Genomic DNA, 27107 nt, shown 5'->3' on the forward strand with positions numbered 1-27107 from the left:
AACAGAAAAATACATCCAAAGGTGTGAAAATTTATTTTATTTCCCCCAAATAAACTCTTCTCCCTATGACAAAGTCTAGAATGCCATATATGAATGATGAGAAATCCTAAATTTAGTTTATCCCATAAAGTTGAAGAAATAGTTCAGATTTAGCATTTATGTATATCTTCTATAATCTCTTTGTTAAAGTCAGTCAACCCTTGGTGGGTGTGCAAATGTCAGCAACTGTTTTACACTTAGGAAAACAGGCATGACAAAGTGGCAGTCTTTTCCCCAAGTCAAAAATTGAGTAAATAAGAGATCTGAAAACAGCAAAAAAAAAATTTACCATCTTGAGTCCCACTGGGATCCTACTACTTCAACAGAGCTTCATTGCATCTGATTTATTGCACAGTACTTTGAGGTAGTCCTTAGCCAGACCTTCCCTCATTCTTTCAAATGACTTAAATACGACTTTTATTTAACTGTCACATACAAGAATATACCTGTCCATGAATTCAAAATTTTACATTGTGCTATTTTTCTTAATTCTGTGGGATGAAAAGTAACTCAGTAATGACATAAAATTTGCTATATATATTTTTCTTTCTTTCTTTCTTTTTTCTGAGACAGTCTCACTATTTTCCCCTCGATAGAGTGCCATAGCGTCACAGCTCACAGCAACCTCAAAGTCCTGGGCTTAAGGGATTCTCTTGCCTCAGCCTCCCAAGTAGCTGAGACTACAGACACCCGCCAAAACGCCTGACTATTTTTTTGTTGCAGTTGTCATTGTTGTTTAACTGGCCCGGGCCAGGTTCAAACCTGCCAGCCTTGGTGTATGTGGCTGGTGCCCTAACCACTGTGCTACAGGTGCCGAGTCAAAATTTGATATATATTTTCAATTCTAACTTTTGACCAAAATTACACTAGTCATGTTTTGGCAGTTGTTGTAAACACAGCATTAACAAGCCACATGCCAGAAGCTATTTGTTTCTGAGGCATTAGAAAAAATGGGCAAGCGAGGACCTACATCCAAACTGATAATTTACCTTTCTGTTTTTGATTTTTTTTTTTTTTAACAGCATTTCCCTCTGTTGCAAAGGCTAGAGTATCATGGTCTTAGCTTAGCTCAAACTCCTGGGCTCAAGCAATCCTCCTGCCTCAGCCTCCCAAAGCGCTAGGATTATAGGCCACCACACCCAGCCTTCCCTCTAATTTTGGCAGTTGACATATAATCAGTTTTTCTCCTCACAGCGGCATTTTGGATTGTCCATCAGCAGGAACCTTTTTCATGGACAGTACTGATAGAAGTGTCCAACTGTAGACTCACCTTCTGTTCTGCCTTATGAAGTTGGCCTAGAGCTGGTCTTTGTCATTGCCCCTAGGTCAATTGATCCCTGGGTTGACCCCTCAAGGACACCAAGGACGGATCTAGATGACTTGATCAGAGTAAGCAGGCAGAGAACAGTTCTGTTTTTCTACCCACTCCTTAATTAGTTGGTGGGTAATGGCTAATTTGGGGGGCAGCCAAAATGGGGGAAAAGTCTCATTCTGTTGCTGAATATAGGGGCCATTCCTACTCAGGGCTGTGGCCACTTCATCATGACTGAACCAGGCAGCGGCCTCTAATTCTCTCAAGTTCACCTGGATCTGAAAGATACAAGGAAGAGACAAAGGTAAGATTAGGAGTTAAAACATTTATAATAAACAAAATGACAAAATGGCTCCCGAATTTAGCAATGTGAAACAATAATACCTACAGATGAGGTGAAAATCAGTTCTAGATATTGCCCAGAAGCAAAAGAAAAATAAGAGATAAGGATAAAATATACAGTAAAACCTCTGTAAGTTAATCACTCAAGGGACTGTAACAAATTGGACAACATACGGAGTAGTCAACATAAGGAACTAGGCCTTAGTACATGTGGTGCGCACCTGTTCTATGAAAATTAGTCCAATTAAAGAGGTGGTCAAGGTAGGGATATAGTCAACTAATGGAGGTTTAGCTGTATTTTAAATTTTTTTTTTTTTTTGCAGTTTTTGGCCAGGGCTGGATTTGAACCTGCCACCTCTGGCATATGGGGCTAGCGCCCTACTCCTTTGAGCCACAGGTGCCGCCCTAAAATATTTTTTTTGGTTAAATGTAAGATACATTAAAAATTCCTGAAAATAGGGCTGCACCCGTAGTTAAGTGGGTAGGGTGCCAGCCACATACACTGAGGCTGGTGGGTTTGAACCCGACCCGGGCCTGCTAAAACAACAATGACAACTGCAATAATAACAAAAAAATAGCCAGGTGTTGTGGCGGGTGCCTGTAGTCCCAGCTACTTGGGAGACTGAGGCAAGAGAATCGCTTAAGCCCAGGATTTGGAGGTTGCTGTAAGCTGTGACACAACGGCACTCTACTGAGGGTGACATAGTGAGACTTTGTCTCAAAAAAAAAAGATATATAACTATTAAGTTTTTTTTTTTGTTTTTTTTTTTTTCGTAGAGACAGAGTCTCACTTTACCACCCTCAGTAGAGTGCCATGATGTCACAGGACTCACAGCAACCTCTAACTCTTGGGCTTACCCGATTCTCTTGCCTCAGCCTCCCGAGCAGCTGGCACTACAGGTGCCCACCACAACGCCCGGCTATTTTTTGGTTGCAGTTTGGCCGGGGCTGGGTTTGAACCCGCCACCCTCGGTATATGGGGCTGGCGCCCTACTCACTGAGCCACAGGCACCACCCCAACTATTAAGTTTTTTTAATTTCAAAAAGAATTACAAATGTTACTCTTTTTTAAAGGATGTAGGTTAACAATAACCAAAAGCTTAGTATCTTTTTTGCAAGTAAAGTAATGGAAACCTCCTCCACAGGAAGCTGAGACAGATTAGATGATTCTATGAAAACAAAAGCACACATTAGGCAAACTTTGGCAGAGAGGAACCACCTGTCAGGGATGCTATAGAAGTGCAAGATAAGGTTGGATAAAACATCTAAGTCTCTTTCAACCAGAAGTTCCTATAATTTTGAATTCTTAGTCCTCAATATCCTGACCAATTTGAGCAATAAGACATTATGAAATCAACCAATTATTAAATTTGATGTATTTATTATATACCTGCTATATGTAAGATACTCTTAAATCTTGACAATAAAAGATAAACTGTATCATATAACTAGTGTTGGGAAAGTTAGACCTTTGTACCATGTACAAAAGTCAACTCAAAATGAACTAATGACTTGGGTGGCGCCTGTGGCTCCAAGTGGTAGGGCGCCGGTCCCATATGCCGAAGGTGGCAGGTTCAAACTCAGCCCCGGCCAAAACCCACAAAAAAAAAAAAAAATGAACTAATGACTTAAATGTAAAGCCTGAAATAATAAAACTCTTAGGCCAAAACATAGGGAATAAGCTATGTAGACGTTAGCCTGAGCAGTTATCTCTTAGCTATGACCCCAAAAGCATAGGCACCAAAAGAAAACATAGACAAAAGGATTATACCAAACTAAAAACCTTCTGCACAGCCAAGGAATCTATCAACAGAGTGAAGAAACAGCTATGGAATGGGAGAATATATTTACAGACCTTATATGTATTGTCTGATAAAGGGTTAATAGCCAAAATTTACATCAAACTCCTACAACTCAATTCCAAAAAATAATAATCAATTAAAATAATCCAAATAATCCAATTAAAAATGGGCAATGGGGCTGGATACAGTGGCTCATGCCTGTAATGGGAAGGAATACCTGCACTCCCATGTTCACTGTAGCAATATTCACAATAGGCCAGGTGTGGAAACAACCAAAATGCCAATCAGTGGATGAATGGATAAAGAAAATGTGGTATATCCATAAAATGGAATATTATTCACCCTTAAAAAGAAGGAAATGCTGTATTCTGCAATAAGATGGATGGACCTGAAGGACATGCTAAGTGAACTAATCCAGACACAGAAAGACAAATATTGCATGACCTCACTCACATGTGGGATCTGAAATTGCCAAACACATGGAAGTAGAGAGTAGAATGGTGACTGCCAGGGGCTGAGGGGGCAGTGGGAGAGACTCAAAGGGTACAAGAGTTCAGGTATGTAAAGTAAGTTCTGGAGATCCGTATGCTACAGGGCTTATAATTAACAATACTGTATTATAAGAGCACACACAATTAAGTTCATGAACTCATCCTAGAAAAAGTGCTGTATACCTCATTGCTGAATATCTCTATGGTCACCTTTGAGGTACTCCCCTTGGGAAGCTATGCACCAACTGGTCTACCCTTCAAAGCAATTTTGGAATTTTTTCTGGGGTGGCCGTCAAATCTATTGTTGTATGTATGTAGCACTTTTCTAGGATAAGTTCACAGACTTAATTGTCCAACTTCATATATATACATAAAAATATATACACACACACACTTATATATATATATATATATTTGATAAGAGGGTAGATCTTATGTTAAGTGCTCTTACCACTAAAGAAAAAATAAAAAAGGAGGTGGGAGGAAACTTTTAGATGTGATAGATAAGTTTATGGCATTGATAGTGATGATGGTTCAATGGTTTCAAGTATGTATACTTCTCTCCAAATGTATCAAGTTGTATACATTAAATATCGACAGCTTTTTGTACATCAAACATACTTTGATAAAGGAATTTTTAAAAAAAGACAATGTCAGGCTAGGTGCAATGGCTCACACCTATAATCCTAGCACTTTGGGAGGCCAAGGTGGGTGGATTTGCCTGAGCTCTGAGACCAGCCTGAGCAAGAGTGAGATCCTGTTTCTAAAAATAGCCAGACATAGGGGCAGGGCCTGTGGCTCAAAGGAGTAGGGCGCTGGCCCCATATGCTGGAGGTGGTGGGTTCAAACCCAGCCCCGGCCAAAAACTGCAAGAAAAAAAAAAAAGAAAGAAAGAAAATAGCCAGACATGGTGGGACCTATAGTCCCAGCTAGTCAGGAGGCTAAGGCAAGAGAATCGCTTGAGCCCAAGAGTTTGAGGTTGCAGTGAACTATGACATCACAGCACTCTACCAAGGGTGTCAAAGTGAGACTCTGTCTCAAAAAAAAAAAAAAAAATTGTCTCATGATTGAGATACATGCAAAAGAAAATGGTGATTATTTGTTTCCTTTACTAGACTGCAAATTCCTTGAGGTACAAGTCACATTTTACTTATCTTTGCATAACCTAAACAATGGACTAGACAAGTCTTAGTAAGTACTTGCTGACCAGCAGATTGGATAAAGCAAAGAAAATATCACAACATAGGGGCAGCATAAGAACTTACCTCTGTCTGCCCTGGTTTCACAGTCGCGTGACAAGCAATCATGAGTGAACTGGTAGGAAAGGGCCAGTGCTGGGAAGCAGAGTACTGAAGGCTTTCCACCTCCAATCCCACCTCTTCTGCAACTTCCCGCCTGACAGTTTCTTCCAGACTTTCACCTATAAGCACTCAGATTAATTCAGGACAGCCGTGTAGCAGGAAGGGTACACAGATAGCCCATTTGTGAAAGGAGCCCAAAACTGGCTCCAAAATTCCAATGAAATACTCTTGGGAGTGTCCTAAAACTCTGAATTTTTAAGACAATAGGAATTGGATCCAGAGTTGGATGTTGAACTGCAGTGCTTAAGGCTAACAGGTTAGTTACAATGCAATGCAAAGTAAGAGTGGTGGCTGGAGAGACTACACTGCCCTCAGCTTTAACACAACTCCACTTTTTCCCACTTGCAAATTTTTTTTTTTTTTTTTTTTTTGAGACAGAGCCTCAACTGTCACCCTAGGTAGAGGGTGCCGTGGCATCACAGCTCACAAGAACCTCTAACTCCTGGGTTCAAGCAATTCTCCTCCCTCTGCCTCCCAAGTAGCTGGAATTACAGGTGCCTGCCACAATGCCTGGCTATTTTTTGGTTGCAGCCATCATTGTTTTTTGGTGGGCCTGGGTTGAATTCGAACCCGCCAGCTCAGGTGTATGTGGCTGGTGCCTTAGCCGCTTGAGCCACAGGCACCGAGCCCCCACTTGCAAATTTTACTCCAAAAGACTGAAAATTAAAAAAAAAAAAAAAAACTTATGAATAAATATTGAATTCTAGTTAAATGTTATATGTGTTGAATATTTAACGAAAAATGTACTAATTAGGGGCCAGGTACAGTGGCTCACACCTGTAAACCCAGAACTCTGGGAGGCTGAGGTGGGAGGATCCTTTGAACTCTGGAATTAGAGACCAGACTGAGCAAGAGGGAAACTTCATCTCTACAAAACATAGAATGATTAGCCAGATGTGGTGGCACATGCCAGTAGTCCTAGCTACTTGAGAGGCTGAGGCAGGAGGATTGCTTGAGGCCAGGAGTGTGAGGCTGCAGTGAGTTATGATGATACGACTATACTGTATCCCAGACAACAGAGCAATACCCTGTCTCAAAAAAAAAAAATTAAATTAAATTAAAAAGAGCCGGGCGTTGTGGCGGGCGCCTGTAGTCCCAGCTGCTCGGGAGGCTGAGGCAAGAGAATCGCGTAAGCCTAAGAGTTGGAGGTTGCTGTGAGCTGTGTGACGCCATGGCACTCTTAGAAACTAAGGGCGGTACAGTGAGACTCTGTCTCCACAAAAAAAAAAAAAAAAAAATTAAAAAGTATTGATGGATGGATAAATAAGTAGATAGATGAATAGATATGTGAAAAAGTAAATGTAGTAACAAAATAGAGAATCTAGGGGTATGCTCAGAGCAAGGGGCCTAAAGAATGGCTCCTCTGTTTATAACATACCCAAAAGGAAACTGGGATCATTGTGATGAGAGGCACAGAATTTGTGGCCTCTCTATGAACAAATTCCCTACATGTGAAGAAGAAAAAAACAATAAAACGTATGTGGTGGGTGTATGGGTGATTACTGTACTTTTAACTGTACTGTATGTTTTAAAAATTGTCTAGTATATTCTTCTTAATAAAGCATCATAAGAATGGAGAAGAATCCAATGTACTCAATCCTAATATGAAACCAGTAGACGATCTAATACATACCCTCATAAAAGAAAAACTCCAATCAATTGGGGGGGGCAGTGAAACGAGGGATAGGGGAGGAGTGGGGGATTGGGGGGTTATGGTGTATGGCACACCATATGCAATCAGTGTAAGCTAATTCTTTGCACCCACAATGAACCTGAAACAATAAAAAAAAATTGCCTAATAAAATACTAGAAAACTGATGCCAGAAGGCAGTTTTCTTGACATGGCAGAGAAGAATGCGCTTGACATTCAAAGCACTATGGCAACAAGACAGAGAAATACCTACTAAGATTTTATATCCTCCAATGTTAACTGTAAGTCCCCTGAACTCCTTACCTATATCACAAAAACCTGCCAGTGCAGAATACATTCCCTTGGGAAAGGAGCTCTGACGGGCAAGAAGGCATCGGGTCCCATCTGACACCAGAGTGATCACCACAGGAGACATCTAGGAAAGGAGGATGGAAACTGAGATGCTGGCACTTTGGAGCCTGCTAATGGAATGAAGGAATGGATGATTAAAGAAAGTCTTTTAATTGTACGGGCTCCTTTCCCCAGGACAGAATCATTAGTGCTCTGTCTTCTCAGATTACTGTGCTCTTAAAGCAATGAGTACCTGTGGGTAATAGATGATATTACTGGAAGGGCACACACGCTTGCTGCCAGCCACGTTCTTCTTGGTGGGCTGCCCACTTCTGCTGCAGAACTGATGAGCATGGTGCCAACGGAGAAGAGCCTGAGCCTAGGAACACAAAGATGGGCCTCATTTCACTTGGAAGAATGTGGGGCTCACCTTTCACAGCACTGGGCCTAGTATGCAGACATCCTCAAACTTTTTAAACAGGGGGCCAGTTCACTGTCCCTCAGACCGTTGGAGGGCTGGACTATAATTTAAAAAAAAAACTATGAACAAATTCCTATGCATACTGTACATATCTTATTTTGAAGTAAAAAAACAAAACGGGAACAAATATAATCACACCGCCTCATGTGGCCCATGGGCCATAGTTTGAGGACCCCTGATCTAGAGCAACTCATCGGGAAATGCAAATCCCTTTCCAGCTCATCTACTTTAAATGGTTATTAACTTTAAGCTTTAAGATAAGGAAACTACCTGAGCATACTCCTCTAGCATCAGGAATCTGAATAAAAGCATACTATCAAGTATTTAAAATACATAAAATAGGTCGGCACCTGTAGCTCAAATGGCTAAGGTGCCAGCCACATATACCAGAGCTGGTGGGTTCGAATCCAGCCCGGGCCTGCAAAACAACAATTACTACAACCAAAAAAAAAAAATTGCCAGCTGTTGTGGCAGGCACCTGTAGTCCCAGCTACTTGGGAGGCTGAGGCAAGAGAATCGCTTAAGCCCACAAATTGGAGGTTACCGTGAGCTGTGATGTCACAGCACTCTACCCAGGGCAACAGCTTGAGACTCTGTCTCAAAAAATAAAAATAAAAGAAAATACATAAAATATATAAACACCTAGCGGCGCCTGATATATATAGACACCTTTGTACTCACTACCTAGCTTAAAAGGAAAACATTTCCAATATAGTTGAACACCCCCACATGCACTCCTCCCCAGTAAAGTTGAAACATTTTTTTTGCAACAAAAAAATGTTCAGTGATTTCTTTCTTTCTTGTTTTTTGGTTGTGGACTCTTCTAATATCATAAAAGGTTTCTTTTTAAATTAAGCGGACAATCAAAACACTGTAGAGGACAACAAGTCATTAAAGCAATGTCAAATTATTTCTTTCTTTTTTTTTTTTTTTTTGTAGAAACAGAGTCTCACTTTATGGCCCTCGGTAGAATGCTGGGGCATCACACAGCTCACAGCAACCTCCAACTCCTGGGCTTAAGCAATTCTCTTGCCTCAGCCTCCTGAGTAGCTAGGACTACAGGCACCCGCCACAAGGCCCAGCCATTTTTTGGTTGCAGTTCAGCCGGGGCCGGGTTTGAACCCGCCACATTCGGTATATGGGGCCAGCGCCCCACCGACTGAGCCACAGGCGCCACCCGTCAAATTATTTCTTGTAGGAAAAACATGATGCTGTGTATGTCATGCACAGGGTCATTAAAAATGTTTAAGAGGGCGGCGCCTGTGGCTCAGTCGGTAGGGCGCCGGCCCCATATACCGAGGGTGGCGGGTTCAAACCCGACCCCGGCTGAACTGCAACCAAAAAACAGCCGGGCGTTGTGGCGGGCGCCTGTAGTCCCAGCTACTCGGGAGGCTGAGGCAAGAGAATCGCTTAGGCCCAGGAGTTGGAGGTTGCTGTGAGCTGTGTGATGCCATGGCACTCTACCAAGGCATCACACAGCTGATAAAGTGAGACTCTGTCTCTACAAAAAAAAAAAAAAAAAAAAAAAAAATGTTTAAGAGGGGGCTGGGCACAGTAGCTCATGCTTGTAATCCGAGCACTCTGGGAGGCCGAGGCAGGTGGATTGCCTGAGTTTATAAATTCAAGACCAGCCTCAGCCAGACCAAGACTCCATCTCTAAAAATAGCCAGGCAGGGCTCAGCGCCTGCAGCTCAGCAGCTAGAGCACCAGCCACATATACCAGAGCTGGCGGGTTCGAACCCAACCCAGGGCTGCCAAACAACAATGACAACTACAGCCAAAAAATAGCTAGGCATTGTGGCAGGCACCTATAGTCTCAGCTACTAAGGAGGCAGAGGCAAGAGGATCTCCTAAGCCCAAAAGTTTGAGGTTGCTGTGAGCTGTGACACTACAGCACTCTACCAAAGTTGACATAGTGAGACTCTGTCTCAAAAAAAATAAAAATAAAAATAGCCAGGCATTGTGCGGGTGCTTATAGTTCCAGCTACTAGGGAGGCTGAGGCAAGAGGATCTCTTGAGCCTAAGAGTTTGAGGTTGCTATAAGCTATGAAACCACAGTGCTCTACCGAGGGTGTAAGACTTTGTCTCAAAAAAAAAAAAAAAAAAAAATGTTTATGGGGCTGATAGATCCTATTGCCATAGATCTGCATGTCCTTAGGAGAAAATGGTCTTGACAGTGATTCTGCCAAAAATGAGAAAAGAAAGAAGAATAAGCAATCTTTGTGCACCACATGGTCCTGCCAAGGTTTGTAAGAAGGACTGTGATATGTAAAAGAAGAAATCAAATGTCACTCTAGCCTTGTGTATGTACACAAGGATTTGCCCATATATACTGCTTTACTAAAATTCTCACAGGGCTGAGAAATAAAATCTACCGTGAAAAGCAAGGAGGCATCCTTCCCATTCAGGTGAAAAAGAGCCTTTCTCAGCTCCATGAAAGACCCCTTGAGCTCTGCCTCCACTTTAGGTTTCTGTAAGGAAGCTAGAAAATTAGAAAAGAGAATGGAATTAAATAAATGTTAAAGTGTGCCTCAGGACCCTCCCCAGTCTATTGTGTTAAAACAGCATTTCCCAAACTTGCCTAGTAAGATTCAACTGGGGAAAGTAAAAAATAATCATGTTCTCAGGGGGGCACAATGGCATGTACCTATTGTCCTAGCTACTCAGGAGGCTGAGGTGGGAGGATTGTTTGATAAGGCAATAGTGTGCTGTGATCAGGTCTGTGAATGGCCACCACACTCCAATCTGGGCATCATAGTGATATTCCATCTCTAACAATAACAACAACAAATAATAAAAGAAATGAAGAAGCTCGGCACCTGTGGCTCAAGCAGCTAAGGCACCAGCCACATACACCTGAGCTGGCAGGTTTGAATCCAGCCCAGGCCCGCCAAACAACAACGAAGGCTGCAACCAAAAAATAGCCAGGCATTGTGGTGAGTGCCTGTAGTCCCAACTACTTGGGAGGCCGAGGCAGGAGAATCGCTTGAACCCAGGAGTTGGAGGTTGCTGTGAGCTGTGATGCCATTGTACTCTACCCAGGGTGACAGCTTGAGGCTCTGTCTCAAAAAAAAAAAAAGGAAAAGAGGGCGGCACCTGTGGCTCAGTCAGTAAGGCGCCGGCCCCATATACCGAGGGTGGCGGGTTCAAACCCAGCCCCGGCCAAACTGCAACCAAAAAATAGCCAGGCGTTGTGGCAGGCGCCTGTAGTCCCAGCTACTTGGGAGGCTGAGGCAAGAGAATCACTTAAGCCCAGGAGTTGGAGGTTGCTGTGAGCTGTGAAAAAGGGCCATAAAGTGAAACTCTGTCTCTACAAAAAAAAAAAAAAAGGAAAAGAAAAGAAATGAAGAAATCCAGGTTTTTAAATCCCTACCTAGAGATTCTAAAGCAGCAGGTACGAACTGAGGCTCAGAAATCTTTCTTTTTTTAACAAGCACCAAGTGATACTTATATTCAGGCCAGTTTGGGAAACATTAGCACACAATATGTTATTTCCCAAGATCCTCTTCAGGGCAATAAGAACATTTGCAATTAGTCACACTGTCCCTGGAAGATGTGAAATAGAACCTCAAAGCTCCTATCTGAACCACATTCCAGCATCATTAAATTTACACCTAGACCCTTAAAGAACAAGAAGCCAAGGGCCGGGTGTGGTGGCTCACACCTGTAATCCTTGCATCCCGGGAGGCTGAGGCAGATGGTTGAGCTCACAAGTTAGAGACCAACCTGAGCAAGAGTGAAACCTTGTCTCTAAAAACTAGCTGAGTTTTGTGTTGAGCACCTGTAGTCTCAGCTACTTGGGAGGCTGAGGCAAGAAGATTGCTTAAGCCCAAGAGTTTGAGGTTGCTGTGAGTTATGATGCCACAACACTCTACCATGGTCAGGAAAGTGAGACACTCTCTAAAAAAAAAAAAAAATGGAGCAATAAGCCTATAGCAAAGTTGTTCCCAAGTCCAAGTTTAAGAACCAGACCTACCCCAAGGAAACATTTTTATTTGCCTCCATTGATAAGAGAAGAAATGTTATGAATTTTAAAACATTTCTTATTAAATATTTAAGAAATATAAAATATATAGGGCAGTGCCTGTGGCTCAAAGGAGTAGAGCACCAGCCCCATATGCTGGAGGTGGTGGGTTCAAACCCAGCCCCGGCCAAAAACTACACACACACACACACACAAAAAAAAAAATATATATAGGGTGGCGCCTGTGGCTCAGTGAGTAGGGCGCCGGCCCCATATACCGAGGGTGGCGGGTTCAAACCCAGCCCCGGTCAAACTGCAACAACAACAACAAAAATAGCCGGGCGTCGGGCGGCGCCTGTGGCTCAGTGAGTAGGGCACCAGTCCCATATGCCGAGGGTGGCGGGTTCAAACCCAGCCCCGGCCAAACTGCAACCAAAAAATAGCCGGGCGTTGTGGCGGGCGCTGTAGTCCCAGCTGCTCGGGAGGCTGAGGCAAGAGAATCGCGTAAGCCCAAGAGTTAGAGGTTGCTGTGAGCCGTGTGACGCCACGGCACTCTACCCGAAGGCGGTACAGTGAGACTCTGTCTCTACAAAAAAAAAAAAAAATAGCCGGGCGTTGTGGCGGGCGCCTGTAATCCCAGCTACTCGGGAGGCTGAGGCAAGAGAATCACGTAAGCCCAAGAGCTGGAGGTTGCTGTGAGCCGTGTGACACCACGGCACTCTACCGAGGGTGGTACAATGAGACTCTGTCTCTACAAAAAAAAAAAAAAAATATATATATATATATATATAAATATAAATGTACTAAGATATGGAGAATAGTATAATAAACATCTATATACCCACCACCTAGAAAAAAAGCATTAAAATGTCCTTTATTTTCTTTTAAATGATGATAATAAATGATAGTTTTTTAATATCCTTACTGAAAAAAATAGAAAGTTGATAAACTTTTTGTATTACCAAAATTTTCTTACAAGTTTTACCATTGGGCAATGTCTGTTGCTCAGTGAGTAGAGCGCCAGCCCCATATACTGAGGGTGGCAGGTTCAAACCCAGCCCCAGCCAAACTGCAACAAAAAAATAGCTGGGCATTGTGGCGGGCGCCTGTAGTCCCAGCTGCTCAGGAGGCTGAGGCAAGAGAATCGCGTAAGCCCAAGAGCTGGAGGTTGCTGTGAGCTGTGTGACGTCATGGCACTCTTCCAAGGGCAGTAAAGTGAGACTCTATCTCTACCAAAAAAAAAAAAAAATAGCTGGACATTGTGGTGGGTGCCTGTAGTCCCAGCTACTCAGGAGGCTGAGGCAAGAGAATCGCCTAAGCCCAAGAGCTGGAGGTTGCTGTGAGCTGTGATGTCACAGCACTCTACCAAGGGCAACAAAGTGAGAGTCTGTCTCAAAAAAAAAAAGTTTTACTATTAATATTATGAGAAATCCCAAAGTCTGAGAGCCACTGGCAAGTACTCATTAGGAATAATGTTATGTACCACTGATGGAGGAGGAGCTATCCAGACCTAGATCCAGAGCAAACCAGGCTTCATGCTGTTCAGAGCATCCAATCAACACAGAATCTTCTATTCTTTGTGTATCCTGTTCAAATTTACCCAGGAGCTCTTTCAACTCTAAGAAACAGAAAGGAGCAGGGGACAAAGCAAAAAACAAAAGTTTCAAGTAAACTGTGCATACATACTGTCTGGAGCCTATCCTCTGAAAGGGTTTCTTATTTCTATGTGGAATTTCATATCTTGCAGTGTCCTGTAAATAAAGATTAAAGTCTACCCTTTTCTTTACTTAAAAAAAAAAAAAAAAAGTTTCAAGTAAATCACCATAGGCATATCAAGATTTACATGAAATCGTCTACCTCAGCTTAGAAGTAGGTACACTTGGCTTCTAGTCACTGCCCTGCAGCTAATTGTCTACGTAACCTTGGTCTTATCACTTAAGCTCTCTAGGCCTCAGTTTTCTCATCAGCGATCTGAGTTTAGACCAAAGAAGAAATTGCCTGCATTACTGCAAAACACTGCATTACTCTATGATTGTACCATGAAAGGAATACATACTCTAGTTAGTAAGATGCAGAATATTTACCTTTTTTTTTTTTTTTTGAGACAGAGTCTCACTATGTCGACCTTGGTAGAGTGCCGTAGCGTCACAGCTCACAGGAACCTCAAACTCTTGGGCTTAAGCAATTCTCTTGCCTCAGCCTCCCGGTAGCTGGGACTACAGGCGCCCGCCACAATGCCCAGCTATTTTCTGTTGTAGTTGTCATTGTTATTTAGCTGGCCCCGACTGGGCTCAAACCCACCAGCCTTGGTATATGTGGCTGGCACAGTAACCACTGTGCTACAGGTGCTGAGCCCATAATATTTAACTTATTAAGACAGTGAAAAAAGTAACAATCACACAAAATGGTAGAGACCAATACAGTTCTATAATTAGGCTCCCAACTGTGCTACTTTTGTAGGCCAAAGTGTAATACTCATCTGAGATCCTGGTCTGTAAAAGGTAAGTCCTGTGTTGGGAAAAAAAAACCTGTATGCTTGTTCATGAATAACTCATGTTTCTTTGTTCATAATATAACATAATGTTGATAAATCTCTTAATAATGTTTAGTGTCTTCTGCACTGCTGGAAACTACCAATTCAAGTACTCCAACATCTGACCTATAGGGGAAACTCAATAGCAAAAAAATACATTTCAGTGCTCACTTCAGCAGCACATATGCTAAAATTGGAAGGATATAGACATTATCATGGCCCCTGCACAAGAATGACACACATTCATGAGGCATTCCATATATTTTTAAATACATTTAAATTTTTCTTTTTTTAATGTTTATGAATACATAATAGTTTTGTTTTGTTTTTTTTAGAGACAGAGTTTCACTCCGTTGCCCTCTGTAGAGTGCTGTAACATCACAGCTCACAGCAACCTCCAGCTCTTAGGCTTAGGTGATTCTCTTGCCTCAGCCTCCCAGTAGCTGGGACTACAGGCACCCACCACAACACCCGGCTATTTTTTGTTGTTGTTATAGTTTGGCCAGGGCTAGGTTTGAACCCACCACCCTCAGTATATGGGGCTGGTGCCCTACTCATTGAGCCACAGGTGCCGCCCAATACATAATAGTTTTATATCTTTATAGAGTACATGTGATATTTTGGCATACAATGTAAATTAATCAAATCAGAGTAATTGGGGTATCCATCACCTCAGCATTTATAATTTCTTTATGTTAGGAATATTCCAATTCTACTCTTTAAGTTATTTTAAAGCATACCCTAACTTATTATTAACTTTGTTGTCTTGTCAAACATTGTTCATTTTATCTAACCATCTAACTATATTTTTGTACCCATTAACCATCCCCATTTTCCAACCGTCCCTCCCCCGCCTCTGGTAACTATCATTTTATTCTCTGCCTCCATGAGATCAATTGTTTTTCATACTTAGCTCCCACATATGAGCAAGAACATGCAAATTTGTCTTTCTGTGCTTGGCTTATTTCACTTAACATAATGTTTTCTAGTTCCATGCTGTTGTTGCAAATGGCAGGATGTTATTTTTATTTATTTATTTATTTTTTAGAGACATGTCTTACTTTGTCACCTTGGGTAGAGTGCTGTGGCAACACAGCTCACAACAACCTCCAACTCTTGGGCTCAACTGTTTCTCTTGCCTCAGCCTCCCAAGTAGCTGGGACTATAAGTGCTTACCATAACACCTGGCTATTTTTATAGATGGGGGTCAGGCTGGTCTCAAACCTGTGAGCTCAATCAATCCTCCCACCTCGGCCTCCTAGAGTGCTAGGATTACAGGCGTGGATTTCATTCTTTTTCATGGCTATATAATATGCTATCAGGTATATATGTACCACATTTTCTTTTTCTTTTTAGACAGGGTCTCAAGCTTGTCACCCTTGGGTAGAGTGGCATGGCTTCACAGCTCACAGCAACCTCAAACTCTTGGACTTAAGCAATTCTCTTGCCTCAGCCTCCCAAGTAGTTGGGAGCACAGGTGCCAGCCACAATACCCAACTATTTTTTATTGTTGTTGTTGTCATTGTTGTTTCAGCAGGCCTGGGCCGGGTTTGAACCTGCCAGCCTTGGAGTATGTGGCCAGCGCACTAACCACTGAGCTATGGACACTGCCATACCACATTTTCTTTATCCATTTATCCATTAAGTTGAATTTCAAATCTTGGCTATTGTGAATAGTGTTCCAATAAACATTGGTGTGCATATACCTTTCTAACATACTGAATTCCTTCTTTTGGAATATACTTAACAGTGGGATTGTTGGGTCATATGGTAGTTCAATTTTAATTCTTTAAGGAACCTCCATATTGTTCTCCATAATGGCTGCATTAACTTACATTCCCACCAACAGCGCACAAGAGTTCCCCTTTACTCACATCCTACCAGAATTCATTATTGCCTTTTTGATAAAAGGCATTGTAACTGGGGTGAGATGAAATCTTGTTGTAGTTTTGATTTGGATTTCTCTAATGATTCATGGTATTGAGTATTTTTTCATATACCTGTTGGCCATTTTTATGTCTTGTGAGAAACAGCTATTCAGGTCATTTGCCCATTTTTAGACTAGATTATTTGATTGTTTTTCCCGTTGAGTTGTTAGAACTCCTTATATATTCTTATCACTAATCTCTTCTCAGATGAGTAGTATGCATATATTTCTCCCCATTCCATGGGTTGTCTGTTCACTTTATTGTTTCCTTAGCTATACAGAAGCTTTTTAGCCTGATGTGCTTCCATTTGTCCAATTTTGCTTTGGTGTGCCTGTGCTTTGGGAGTATTGCTCCAGAAGTCCTCGCCCAGAACGATATCCTAAAGTATTTCCCCAATGTTCTCTTTTAGTAATTTCATAGTCGTTAGTCTCATATTTAAGTCCTTAATCCATTTTGATTTGATTTTTGTATATCATAAGAGATAAGAGCCAGTTTCATTCTTCTGCATAGAGATATACAGTTTTCTCAGCCCCATTTACTGAGGAGACTATCTCTTCCCCTCTGTATATTCTTGACACCTTTGTTGAAGATAAGTTCCCTATAGATGTATGGATTTATTTCTGGGTTCTCTATTCTGTTCCCTTGTCTGTTTTTATGCTATACCATGCTGTTTTGGTTACTACAGCTCTGTAGTATAACTTGAAGTCAGGTAATGTGATTTCCTCCAGTTTTTGCTCAAGATGGCTTTGGCTATTCTGTGTTTTTCTGTATAAATTTTAGGATTATGCTTTCTATTTCTGTGAAAAATGTCACTGGTATTTTGATGGGGATTACATTTAATCTGTAGATTGATTGCCTTAGCAATATTGATCCCGGCTCGGTGCCTGTGGCTCAAGCAGCTAAGGCGCCAGCCACATACACCTGAGCTGGGGGGTTCAAATCCAGCCTGGACCCGCCAAACAACAATGATGGCTGCAACCAAAAATAGCTGGCCGTTGTGGCGGGCGCCTGTAGTCCCAGCTACTTGGGAGGGGGAGGCAAGAGACTAGCTTGTGCCAAAGGAGTTGTACCCAGGGTGACAGCTTGAGGCTCTGTCTCAAAAAAAAAAAAAAAAAAAAAAAAAAAAGCCCAAGAGTTTGAGGTTGCTGTGAGCTGTGACACTACAGCACTCTACCCAAGGCGACAGCTTGAGACTCTATCTAAAAAAAAAAAAAAACAATATTGATCCTTCCAAACCATGAGCATGGAATATCTATTTTGTGTGTGTGTGTTTGTGTCCTTTTCAATTTCTTTATAGTTTCCATTATAGAGAGCTTTTAGTTCTTTGGTTAAGTTGATTCTTAGGAATTTTATTTTATTTGTAGCTATTATAAATTAGATTACTTTCTTGGTTACTTTTTCATATTGTTTACTGCTGACATATAGAAATGCTACTGATTTTTATATGTTGATTTTTTGTTACTTTACTGAATGTGTGTATCAGTTCTATAGTTTTTTGATAGAGACTTTAGGTTTTTCTAGATATGAGATCATATTATCTGCAAACAAGGATAATTTGCCTTCTTCCTTTCCAATTTGGATGCCTTTTATTTCTCTCTCATCTGATTGATCACTATATTTAGAAGTTAGTCAGTATATAGTGACATCACATAGAACTGAAAGCATTTTGAATGCCAAATCCCAATGGCTTTGTTATATCTAGTGATATAAGATGAACAAGTTCTTTTTTTCAATAAGTTCTCAAAAAAGATTCATTCTAATTCGCTTTTAATTTTGACCCTTCTAGTAAAAATGAAGTTATGATACAAACCTTTTTTTTTTTTTTTCTACAAATCTTAAACACTATTAACAGTATGCAACTCCATGAAGGCTGGAAACCACTGCCCTAAGTCTGATGTTGACAAATTTTTTCTGTAAAGAGATATTAAATATTTTAGGCTTTATAAGTCATATAGTTTCTGTCACAACTACTCAGCTCTGCATTGTAATACAAAGCAGCCATAACATGACATGTGAACTAGTATGGCTATGTTCCATTAAAAATGTATTTACAGGCATGATGCCTATAGCTCAGTAAGTAGGGCACGGGCCATATACACCGAGGCTGGCGGATTTGAGCCTGGCCCTGGCCTGCTGAACAATGACAACTGCAACAAAAAATAGTCAGGCTTTGTGGCGGGTGCCTGTAGTCCCAGCTACTCAGGAGGTTGAGGCAAGAGAATCGCTTAGACCCAAGAGTTTGAGGTTGCTGTGAGTGTGACGGCACTCTATCCAGAGTGACATAGTGAGACTCTGTTTCAAAAAAAAAAAAACAAAATGTATTTACAAAACAAACAGCAGATCTAATCTGGATAGCAGTTTTCCCTCAGTTTAATGCGTTAGTGGCACATATCATCACAAAATAATATCTGAGTGGCCACAACTAGAGTTCACACAAAATTATAATATTAGTTGGCAGAAGTAGTTACACCAAGCTTAAGACTAAAAAGCCATTTGAGGCTCAGTGCCCGTAGCTCAGTTGTTAGGGAGCCAGTCACTGGCCTGGGCCTGCTAAACAACGACAACAACAACAAAATAAAAATAAAAAACTGACTGAGGGCGGCACCTGTGGTTCAAAGGAGTAGGGCACCAGCCCCATATGCTGGAGGTGGTGGGTTCATACCTAGCCCCGGCCAAAAACTGCAAAAAAAAAAAAAGCTGTTTGAAAAATCTAGATTCTGGTCCACTTTGGACTTACCTAACAAGCTATACCGGGGGGCCCGGTATTGATGTGCTGAAGTCTGAAGCAAAGGAGCTAGGCCATGAAAGAGGTAAAATGATCCTGTCTGCTGGGCTTTTTTACATGCCTCATCATCTTCCTTCAGTTCAAATAAATACCTGTATTGGGAAATAAACCATTATAAAACTATACCCAGTTACTCGTATAGCATTCCTCTTTGAGAATTCTGCTCCTGCGTCCCTCTCCTACTGCAGTTATTTCCCTTTATCTATCTCTACACAATTTGCTCCAAAAAGGATCTCAGGTAGCTGTAGGAAACCAGTCATGCCCTCTTTCGTCCTGCTGCACACTGTGCTCTTACTTCTACTTACCTCTGTGGCTGCACTGTTGTATTATTTGTTCATTTGTCTCTCTCCTTAAAGGCAGGCTCCGCCTTACTCAGCTCTGTATCTCAGTAATTAGCATACTGAATGGCTCGATTCAATAAATATTTATTGAATTGAACTTCAAGGGTAATAAATATTTACTGAATTGAACTTCAAGGTACTCTGCCAATATTACACTGTGAGGCAAGAACGTACACGCAGTGGAGGGAAAGGAAAACAAGTACGGTGGTACAACATCAACCACAGCATACCTAGAGATGGGAGCAGATTGTATTACTGCAGGCAGAGAGTTAGCACTGTTATCTTCAGACACCCTCATCCAATCCAGGGAGGAGAAAGAACAAATTTGACTGCCAATGTACCCCTGGTTTCAAACATCTAGCCCCCAGAGTGGCCACTATCAGTTCCCTTGTCTCTACACAAGGGGCCACTGATGAAGCCTCTTATCTATTTGACAAGGATAATATTTTCAGTAGCAAAAATAAAAATGTCCAAAAAGAAAACTTCCTATTATTGGTTTCTCAAAGAAACAGTATGTGTCAAGTTCTAGGCTCTCTTGGTACCTCCACTGAGGGTGGGCTGAGCTTTGGGAATCAAGTCAGGGTCTTTGTGATTCTGCAGAGACAGAATGTGGTTTCTCCTGGAGAATTACTGTTAATCATTTTTGCCCGTCATAGACCCTAAAACAGACTCAACTGTATGGCATATTTTGTCACTTAGGTGGGGAAAATATCTTACAGATGCTTTCTGTAGGATCTGGGAACTTTTGTAACGCTAGCAGGCAAAGTTGGCTCAACATGAAAACACAAAGCAAAATGACAAATGGACCCCAGTGTAATCTGTAAGGAACCTGTTTTGATGGTGTAGTAAGAGGGGTTACAATGAGCTCGTTATAAATAGAAAACAAGAGAAACCTGATCTTTTAAGACTTGTGATATTTTTAAACTTATTGTGAGTGACTGCAGCCTCCTGGGGCAAAGACTCAACGTAAGTCAAAGGAGAGACATGTGTCACTCAGAAGTTACCAAATATAAACAATAGAACAAACACAGCTGCCTTCGTAAAAGAACAGTAAGAGTGGTACAACCTGTGCTTTGCCCTAATGACCCTAAAAACCAAAACATCTACAAAAACACCCAGGTTAAGCTCTTAAACCCAAGGCCTCACTGGAATTTGAATTGACATCCAAAAGTTCCTTTTGCTCCTGTTAATTAGAAACTGAATTTTTAAAAATACATTTTTCCTTTTAGTTATAATAGCATGGAAATCACTACATTAAGCTTAACAAGGGTAAAAATATTTAGGTTGTTTCAAAACTTTAACTGTTTTTTCTTACTATAAAAGTATATAATTAAAAAATAGTTATTTTTTAATAATCAGAATATATAATTATCAATTTTTTTTTGTAGAAACAGAGTCTAACTTTATCACCCTCTGTAGAGTACTATGATGTCACAGCTCACAGCAACCTCCAACTCCTGGGCTTAGGCGATTCTCTTGCCTCAGCCTCCAGAGTAGCTGGGACTACTGGCACCCGCCACAATGCCTGGCTATTTTTTTGTTGCAATTTGGCTGGGGCCGGGTTTGAACCCACCACCCTCAGTATATGGGGCCGGCGTCCTACTCACTGAACCACAGGCGCCCACCCAATAATTATCAATTTAAAACAGGAAATCATCACGAGCCTGTCAGTCAGGGATGATCATTATTTTTACACTTTGGAATTCTCTAAACTATTGATATTGTGCATCGATACATATATATTTAGAATCAATTATACCTACTAATTTGTAGCCTTTTTCTCAAACACATGTAAACATTTTTTTCATATCACTATACCAAAAAATATTATTGTGTGTGTGTGTTTTGGTTTTTGAGACAGGATCTCACTGTAGTGTGAGTGCAGTGGCATGATCATAACTCACTGCAACCTCCAACTCCTGGGCTCAAGTGATCCTCCTGCTTCTGCCTCTTGAGTAACTGGGACTACAGGTACACACTACCTCATCTAGCCAATTTATCTATTTTTAATTTTATTATTTTTTTATTAATATTAAATCATAGCTGTGTACATTAATGCGATCATGGGGCACCATACGCTGGTTTTATAAACAGTTTGACACATTTCCTTTTTTTTTTTTTTTTTTTGTAGAGACAGAGTCTCACTGTACCACCCTCAGGTAGAGTGACGTGGCGTCACACGGCTCACAGCAACCTCTAACTCTTGGGCTTACGCGATTCTCTTGCCTCAGCCTCCCCAGCAGCTGGGACTACAGGCGCCCGCCACAACGCCCGGCTCAGTTTGACACATTTGCATCATACTGGTTAACATATCTATTTTTATAGAGACAGGAGTGCTATGTTGCTCGGGCTGGTCTCAAACTCCTGCCTGTGGAGTGCTAGGAATATAGGTGTGAACCACAGCATCTGGCCAAGGTAAATTTTTATCACGGATCTTTAATTCCTTTTTTTTCTTTTTTTTTTTTTAAGACACAGTCTCACTCTGTGCCTTTGGTCGAGTGCCATGATGTTCTAGTTCACAGCAACCTCAAACTCCTGGGCTGAAGAGATCCCCTTGCCTCAGCCTCCCAAGTAGCTGGGACTATAAGCACCCCCTACAACATCCAGCTGCTTTCTCTTTTTTCCTTTTTTTTTTTTTTTTTTCTTTGCAGTTTTGGCTGGGGCTGGGTTTGAACCCGCCACCTCCAGCATATGGGGCCAGCACCCTAATCCTTTGAGCCACAGGAGCTGCCCTGCTTTTTCTGTTTTTAGTAGAGACAAGTCTTGTTCTTGCTCAGTCTGGTCTCAAACTCATGAGCTCAGGTGATCCATCTGGCGTGGCCTCCCAGAGTGTTAGGATTATAGACATGAGCCACTATGCCCAGCCACATCTTTAATTCTTAATATGGGATCTTAATATGTTCAGAGTTTATACTTTAATAGGCCAAAGATTCAGAGTTCAGGTTGATCAAAACTCACCGTGTTTTAGTGACGAAGGTTGACAGCAGCCTACAGCACCAAAAAGATTTTCTCCTGCAAGCTATTCCACAATATAAGAACATTGTCAAGTCCTTAGAAGAAAGAGTAGTTTAAAAAAAGTTACAGTATGTGATCTAAAGTAAAGAATTGACAAAAGGGTTATATTTTAAACAGGATTGGCTCACTTTGTAATACTAAGGAAAGAGAACTAAATAGGGGTCAGGTAATCTGGCTTCTAAATTGGATTTTTACCACTGACTATGAGATCTCAACTTTTCAGTACTTCTTTCCCAGGCTAAAAATTGAAACTTGTTCTATCTATCTAGAATAAGAATGAATTAGGAGGACTCCCGTAGATAAGAAACATACAAAATCACAGCCATTAAGAAAATATTTCAAAAGGTAGCTGTGCAAATTCACATGGATCCATGGACCCAAAATAGACATTTTCTATTATCTGTAGCTCATTGGGAGAGAAAAACAATTCTGTATCAAAAGATCCATTCTGCAAAAGATAGTCCCTTTTATTTTTTTATTTTTTTTTAGAGACAGAGTCTCACTTTGTCGCCCTCGGTAGAGTGCTGTAGCATCACAGCTCATAGCAACCTCCAGCTCTTGGGCTTAGGTGATTCTCTTGCCTCAGCCTCTCAAGTAGCTGGGACTACAGGCACCTACCACAACGCCTGGCTATTTTTTGTTACAGTTTGGCCAGGGTGGGTTCAAACCTGCCACCCTTGGCCCTTGGTATATGGGGCCGGCGTCCTACTCCCTGAGCCTCAGGTACCGCCCAAATAGTCCCTTCTAAATTGCATGTCAGTAAATATTTTCTTCTTTATGAAAAGCACCTTTCACACTGACAATAAAAAGCCAAGAAATTCCCCTGAAAAAATGAGAAAATCAGTACAGTTAAATAACCAGCCACTCTTGGCTTGGTGCCTGTAGCTCAATGGTTAGGGTGCCAGCCACATACACTGAGGCTGGCGGGTTCAAACCCAGCCTGGGCCTGCGGAACAACAATGACAACTATACAACAACAACAAAAAATAGCCGGGCATTGTGGTGGGCGCCTGTAGTCCCATCTACTTGGGAGGCTGAGGCAAGAGAATCACTTAAGCCCAAGAGTTTGAGGTTGCCGTGAGCTGTGATTTCATAGCACTCTACCGAGGGCAACATAGTAAGACTCTGTCTCCAAAAAAAATAAATAAATAACTGGCCACCCTTTTTACTGTTCCTGGGGAAGAAAGCTTTGACAATAAACTACCCAAGAACTTGTTTGTTTTTTTTTTGTGTGTGTGGTTTTTTTTTTTTGGCCAAGGCTGGGTTTGAACCCACCACCTCCGCCCTACTCCTTGAGCCACAGGCGCCACCATACCCAAGAACTTCTTATTCCAAGTTGTGGCAGAGAAAGGAAAAGAAAAATACCAAAGAACATCTACATTTATTGTTACTTCTTGGTTGCATTATTATGAATCTCTGATGACTAATCCTTGGACAGTTTTGGCTATGACCTATGTCCCAGCCAAGGGTAAAATATATTTAGCAAATGACATTCAACAAAGTATTCAGTACTGAATTTGTTCAAGATCCCTTAAGGAACACAAAAATGTGAAGGAAGAAAACGAACTCTAGAAGGAGAGAGAAAACAAAAATATAACTTTCACAAAAGGCAGTATGTGATATGTGGAATGCAAAGCATTCTAGGAGAGTAATAAAGGTGTAATCCCTATTTTAATAAACCAAGAAGTAGTGTGATATCCTAGAAGAAATGTATTTAAACTCAATATTTCTGGGTCACATACATCTCTGAGAATGTGAATTGGTACATATATTTGGAGGTTAATTTGGGACTATCTTTAAAATGATAAATAAGCTCCTCTTTCACCTAGCAATCCCACGTCTAAAAAGTTATCCTAAAAAGGAGAGGATATGTACAAGAATGTTAACTGTAAATTACGATAAAATGTAATACATAGCTATTAAAAATAAATAGAAAAGGGCGGCGCCTGTGGCTCAGTGAGTAGGGTGCCGGCCCCATTTACCGAGGGTGGCGGGTTCAAACCCAGCCCCAGACAAACTGCAACAAAAAAATAGCCGGGTGTTGTGGCGGGCGCCTGTAGTCCCAGCTGCTTGGGAGGCTGAGGCAAGAGAATCGCCTAAGCCCAAGAGTTTTAGAGGTTGCTGTGAGCCGTGTGAAGTCATGGCACTCTACCCGAGGATGGTACAGTGAGACTGTCTCTACAAAAAAAATAAATAAATAAAATAAAATAAATAAACAGAAAATAAGGGCCAGGCACAGTGGCTTTGCCTGTAATCCTAGCACTCTGGCAGGCCGAGGCAAGTACATTGCCTGAGCTCACGGGTTCGCGACCAGCCTGAGCAAGAGCAAAACCCTGTCTCTAAAAATAGCCGGGAATTGTGGAGGGCATCTGTAGTCCCAGCTACTCGGGAGGCTGAGGTGGGAGGCTTGCTTGAGGCTAGGAGTTTGAGGTTGCGGTGAGTCCAGCCTGAACAACACAGCAAGACTCTGACTTCATGAAACATTTTTTTAAGGCCAGGCACAGTGGCTCAGGCCTATAACCTAGCACCCCAGGAGACCAAGGCAGGATGATCGCTTAAGCTCAGGAGTTCAAGACCAGTCTGAGCAAGAGAGAGACCTTGTCTCTACTAAAAGTAGAAAAATTAGCCAGGGGTCATGGCAGGTGCCTGTAGTCCCAGCTACTGTGGAGGCTGAGGCAAGAGATCTCTTGAGCCCAAGAGTTTGAGGTTGCTGTGAGCTATGATGATGCCATGGCACTCTGCTCAGGGCAACAGAATGAAACTCTGTCTCAAAAAACTAACTTTTTGTTTAAACCGTATGTACGCATTCCTTTTAAGATTAAAAAATACATATAATAGGGTGGCGCCTATGGCTCAGTGGGTAGGGCACCGGCCCCATATACCAAGGGTGGGTTCAAACCTGGCCCCGGCCAAATTGCAACAAAAAAATAGCTGGGTGTGTGGCCAGCGCCAGGAGTCCCAGCTACTCGGGAGGCTGAGGCAAGAGAATCGCCTAAGCCCAGGAGTTGGAGATTACTGTGAGCTGTGTGACGCCACAGCACTCTACCGAGGGTGATGGAGTAAGACTCTGTCTCAAAAAAAAAAAAAAAATATATATATATATATATAATGTGTATATATATATATATATAATAAAATAGTAGTTTCTGAGACTAACTAAATCCAGGCCACTGTTCCCAGAAACACCTCAATATCTTCCAAAAGAGAATTCCTATGGCGAGTTCTTGGATCCATTGAATTGAGAGAGGTGTTTGGTTGTAGTTGTAGTTACGAACTAATCTGTATGGCCCACTATACTTGGCTGTCTGATGTTTTCCCTAGTTTCTGCTACTAAATGAACCTTAGGCAATCAAGGATTATTATGGCCTACTGACTCATGGTGGTCAAAGAGCTATTTATGTTTTTTTTTGTTTGTTTGTTTGTTTTTTGTAGAGACAGAGTCTCACTTTATGGCCCTTGGTAGAGTGCCGTAGCATCACACAGCTCACAGCAACCTCCAACTCCTGGGCTTAAGCGATTCTCTTGCCTCAGCCTCCCGAGTAGCTGGGACTACAGGCGCCTGCCACAAGGCCCAGCTATTGTTTGGTTGCAGTTCAGCCGGGCCGGGTTTGAACACACCACCCTCGGTATATGGGGCCGGCGCCTTACCGACTGAGCCACAGGCGCTGCCCGAGCTATTTATGTTTTTACAAGTACAAAGCCTGATGGAGATGAAAGGTAGTATTATTTTTATCAAAAATTATTTTATGATGAGGCAAAGTCCATAAGATTAACAGTTTCTCTGAACCCCTTGTAATTCACACATGCTTATCCTCTTGTTCATCTTTCCATAAGAAAGATTAATTTGAAAAAAAAAAAAAAAGAGGGCGGCGCCTGTGGCTCAAGGAGTAGGGCGCTGGTCCCATATGCCGGAGGTGGTGGGTTCAAACACAGCCCCGGCCACAAAAAAAAAAAAAAAAAGAAAGAAAGATTAATTTGTAAAGCACTACAGAATGATAAAAAAGCCCACCTTCAATCTAGTGGCTATTCCCATGGAGAAGAGGCTAGATTCAATAGTGTTTGAGAGTCCATCACTCCATGACTGTGGGGTGGGGAAACTGGGGAACTGGGACACATTTTTCAGGGTCTCACTAACCAGCTTTATCATTTGCTTTCTAAATAATAACTTTCCTGGGTGGCGCCTGTAGTTCAAAGGAGTAGGTCACCGGCCCCACATACTGGAGGTGGCAGGTTCAAACCCGGCCCTGGCCAAAAACTGCAAAAAAAAAAAATAATAATAATAAATAAATAATAACTTTCCCCCAACTCAAAAATTAAGGAACAATGTGAGTGGTTAACAAATTCCACTTTTAAAGGACCCTGCAAAAACAAATATATATATATATATATATTTTTTTTTTTTGAGACAGTCTTACTCCATCACCACTTTTAAAGGACCCTCCACAAAGCACTGAGGTTATTAGCTCTGGTTAATGAAACATCTCCATAGTTATAATACAAAACTGTGGACATTTTCCCCTGGTTTCTGCAAGGAAAAGAGACTAAGCTAAATATGTAATATTCTGTAACAAAGAGCTTTACTCAAGTTCTGATTATGCCTCCCTATAAAGACCGTCCTGCCCTTCCAGGTTTCTATTTCATTGTACTCACTCTGAATTATTTTAGGGTCGCCTTTCTAGGCCTTAAGATTCAGCAGAGACCAAGAAAACGCCAAATGTTCAAGTTCAAGCCT

General features: G+C 41.6%; 1 protein-coding gene and 2 non-coding genes across 15 annotated transcripts; 2 read left to right on the forward strand and 1 right to left on the reverse strand.

The window, feature by feature from the left end:
• Positions 1 to 581: 581 nt before the first annotated feature.
• Positions 582 to 27107, reverse strand: NUDT13 (nudix hydrolase 13). Of its 13 annotated transcripts, none has more exons than XM_053586155.1 (8): positions 22319 to 22404; positions 18972 to 19111; positions 13284 to 13391; positions 10185 to 10291; positions 7582 to 7707; positions 7302 to 7413; positions 5252 to 5406; positions 582 to 1629 (listed from the first exon to the last, which is right to left on the reverse strand). In XM_053586155.1, exons 1-8 carry the CDS (start codon positions 22399 to 22401, stop codon positions 1411 to 1413), a joined length of 1050 nt encoding a protein of 349 aa, XP_053442130.1. In that variant the 5' UTR covers positions 22402 to 22404; the 3' UTR covers positions 582 to 1410. The 13 variants fall into 13 exon arrangements, with proteins under 13 accessions (XP_053442130.1, XP_053442129.1, XP_053442132.1 ...); XM_053586154.1 differs by having other exon boundaries at positions 13257 to 13391; XM_053586157.1 differs by lacking the exon at positions 18972 to 19111 and adding an exon at positions 11591 to 11709 and having other exon boundaries at positions 13257 to 13391; positions 22319 to 22394.
• LOC128582928 (small nucleolar RNA SNORA11) lies at positions 6672 to 6800 on the forward strand. The gene has a single exon (XR_008379339.1). It is a non-coding gene; the product is annotated as a small nucleolar RNA SNORA11 (small nucleolar RNA).
• Positions 14470 to 14573, forward strand: LOC128582781 (U6 spliceosomal RNA). The gene has a single exon (XR_008379225.1). It is a non-coding gene; the product is annotated as a U6 spliceosomal RNA (small nuclear RNA).

The sequence above is a fragment of the Nycticebus coucang genome, chromosome 3 (genome assembly GCF_027406575.1).
Source record: "Nycticebus coucang isolate mNycCou1 chromosome 3, mNycCou1.pri, whole genome shotgun sequence".
NCBI lineage: Eukaryota > Metazoa > Chordata > Mammalia > Primates > Lorisidae > Nycticebus > Nycticebus coucang.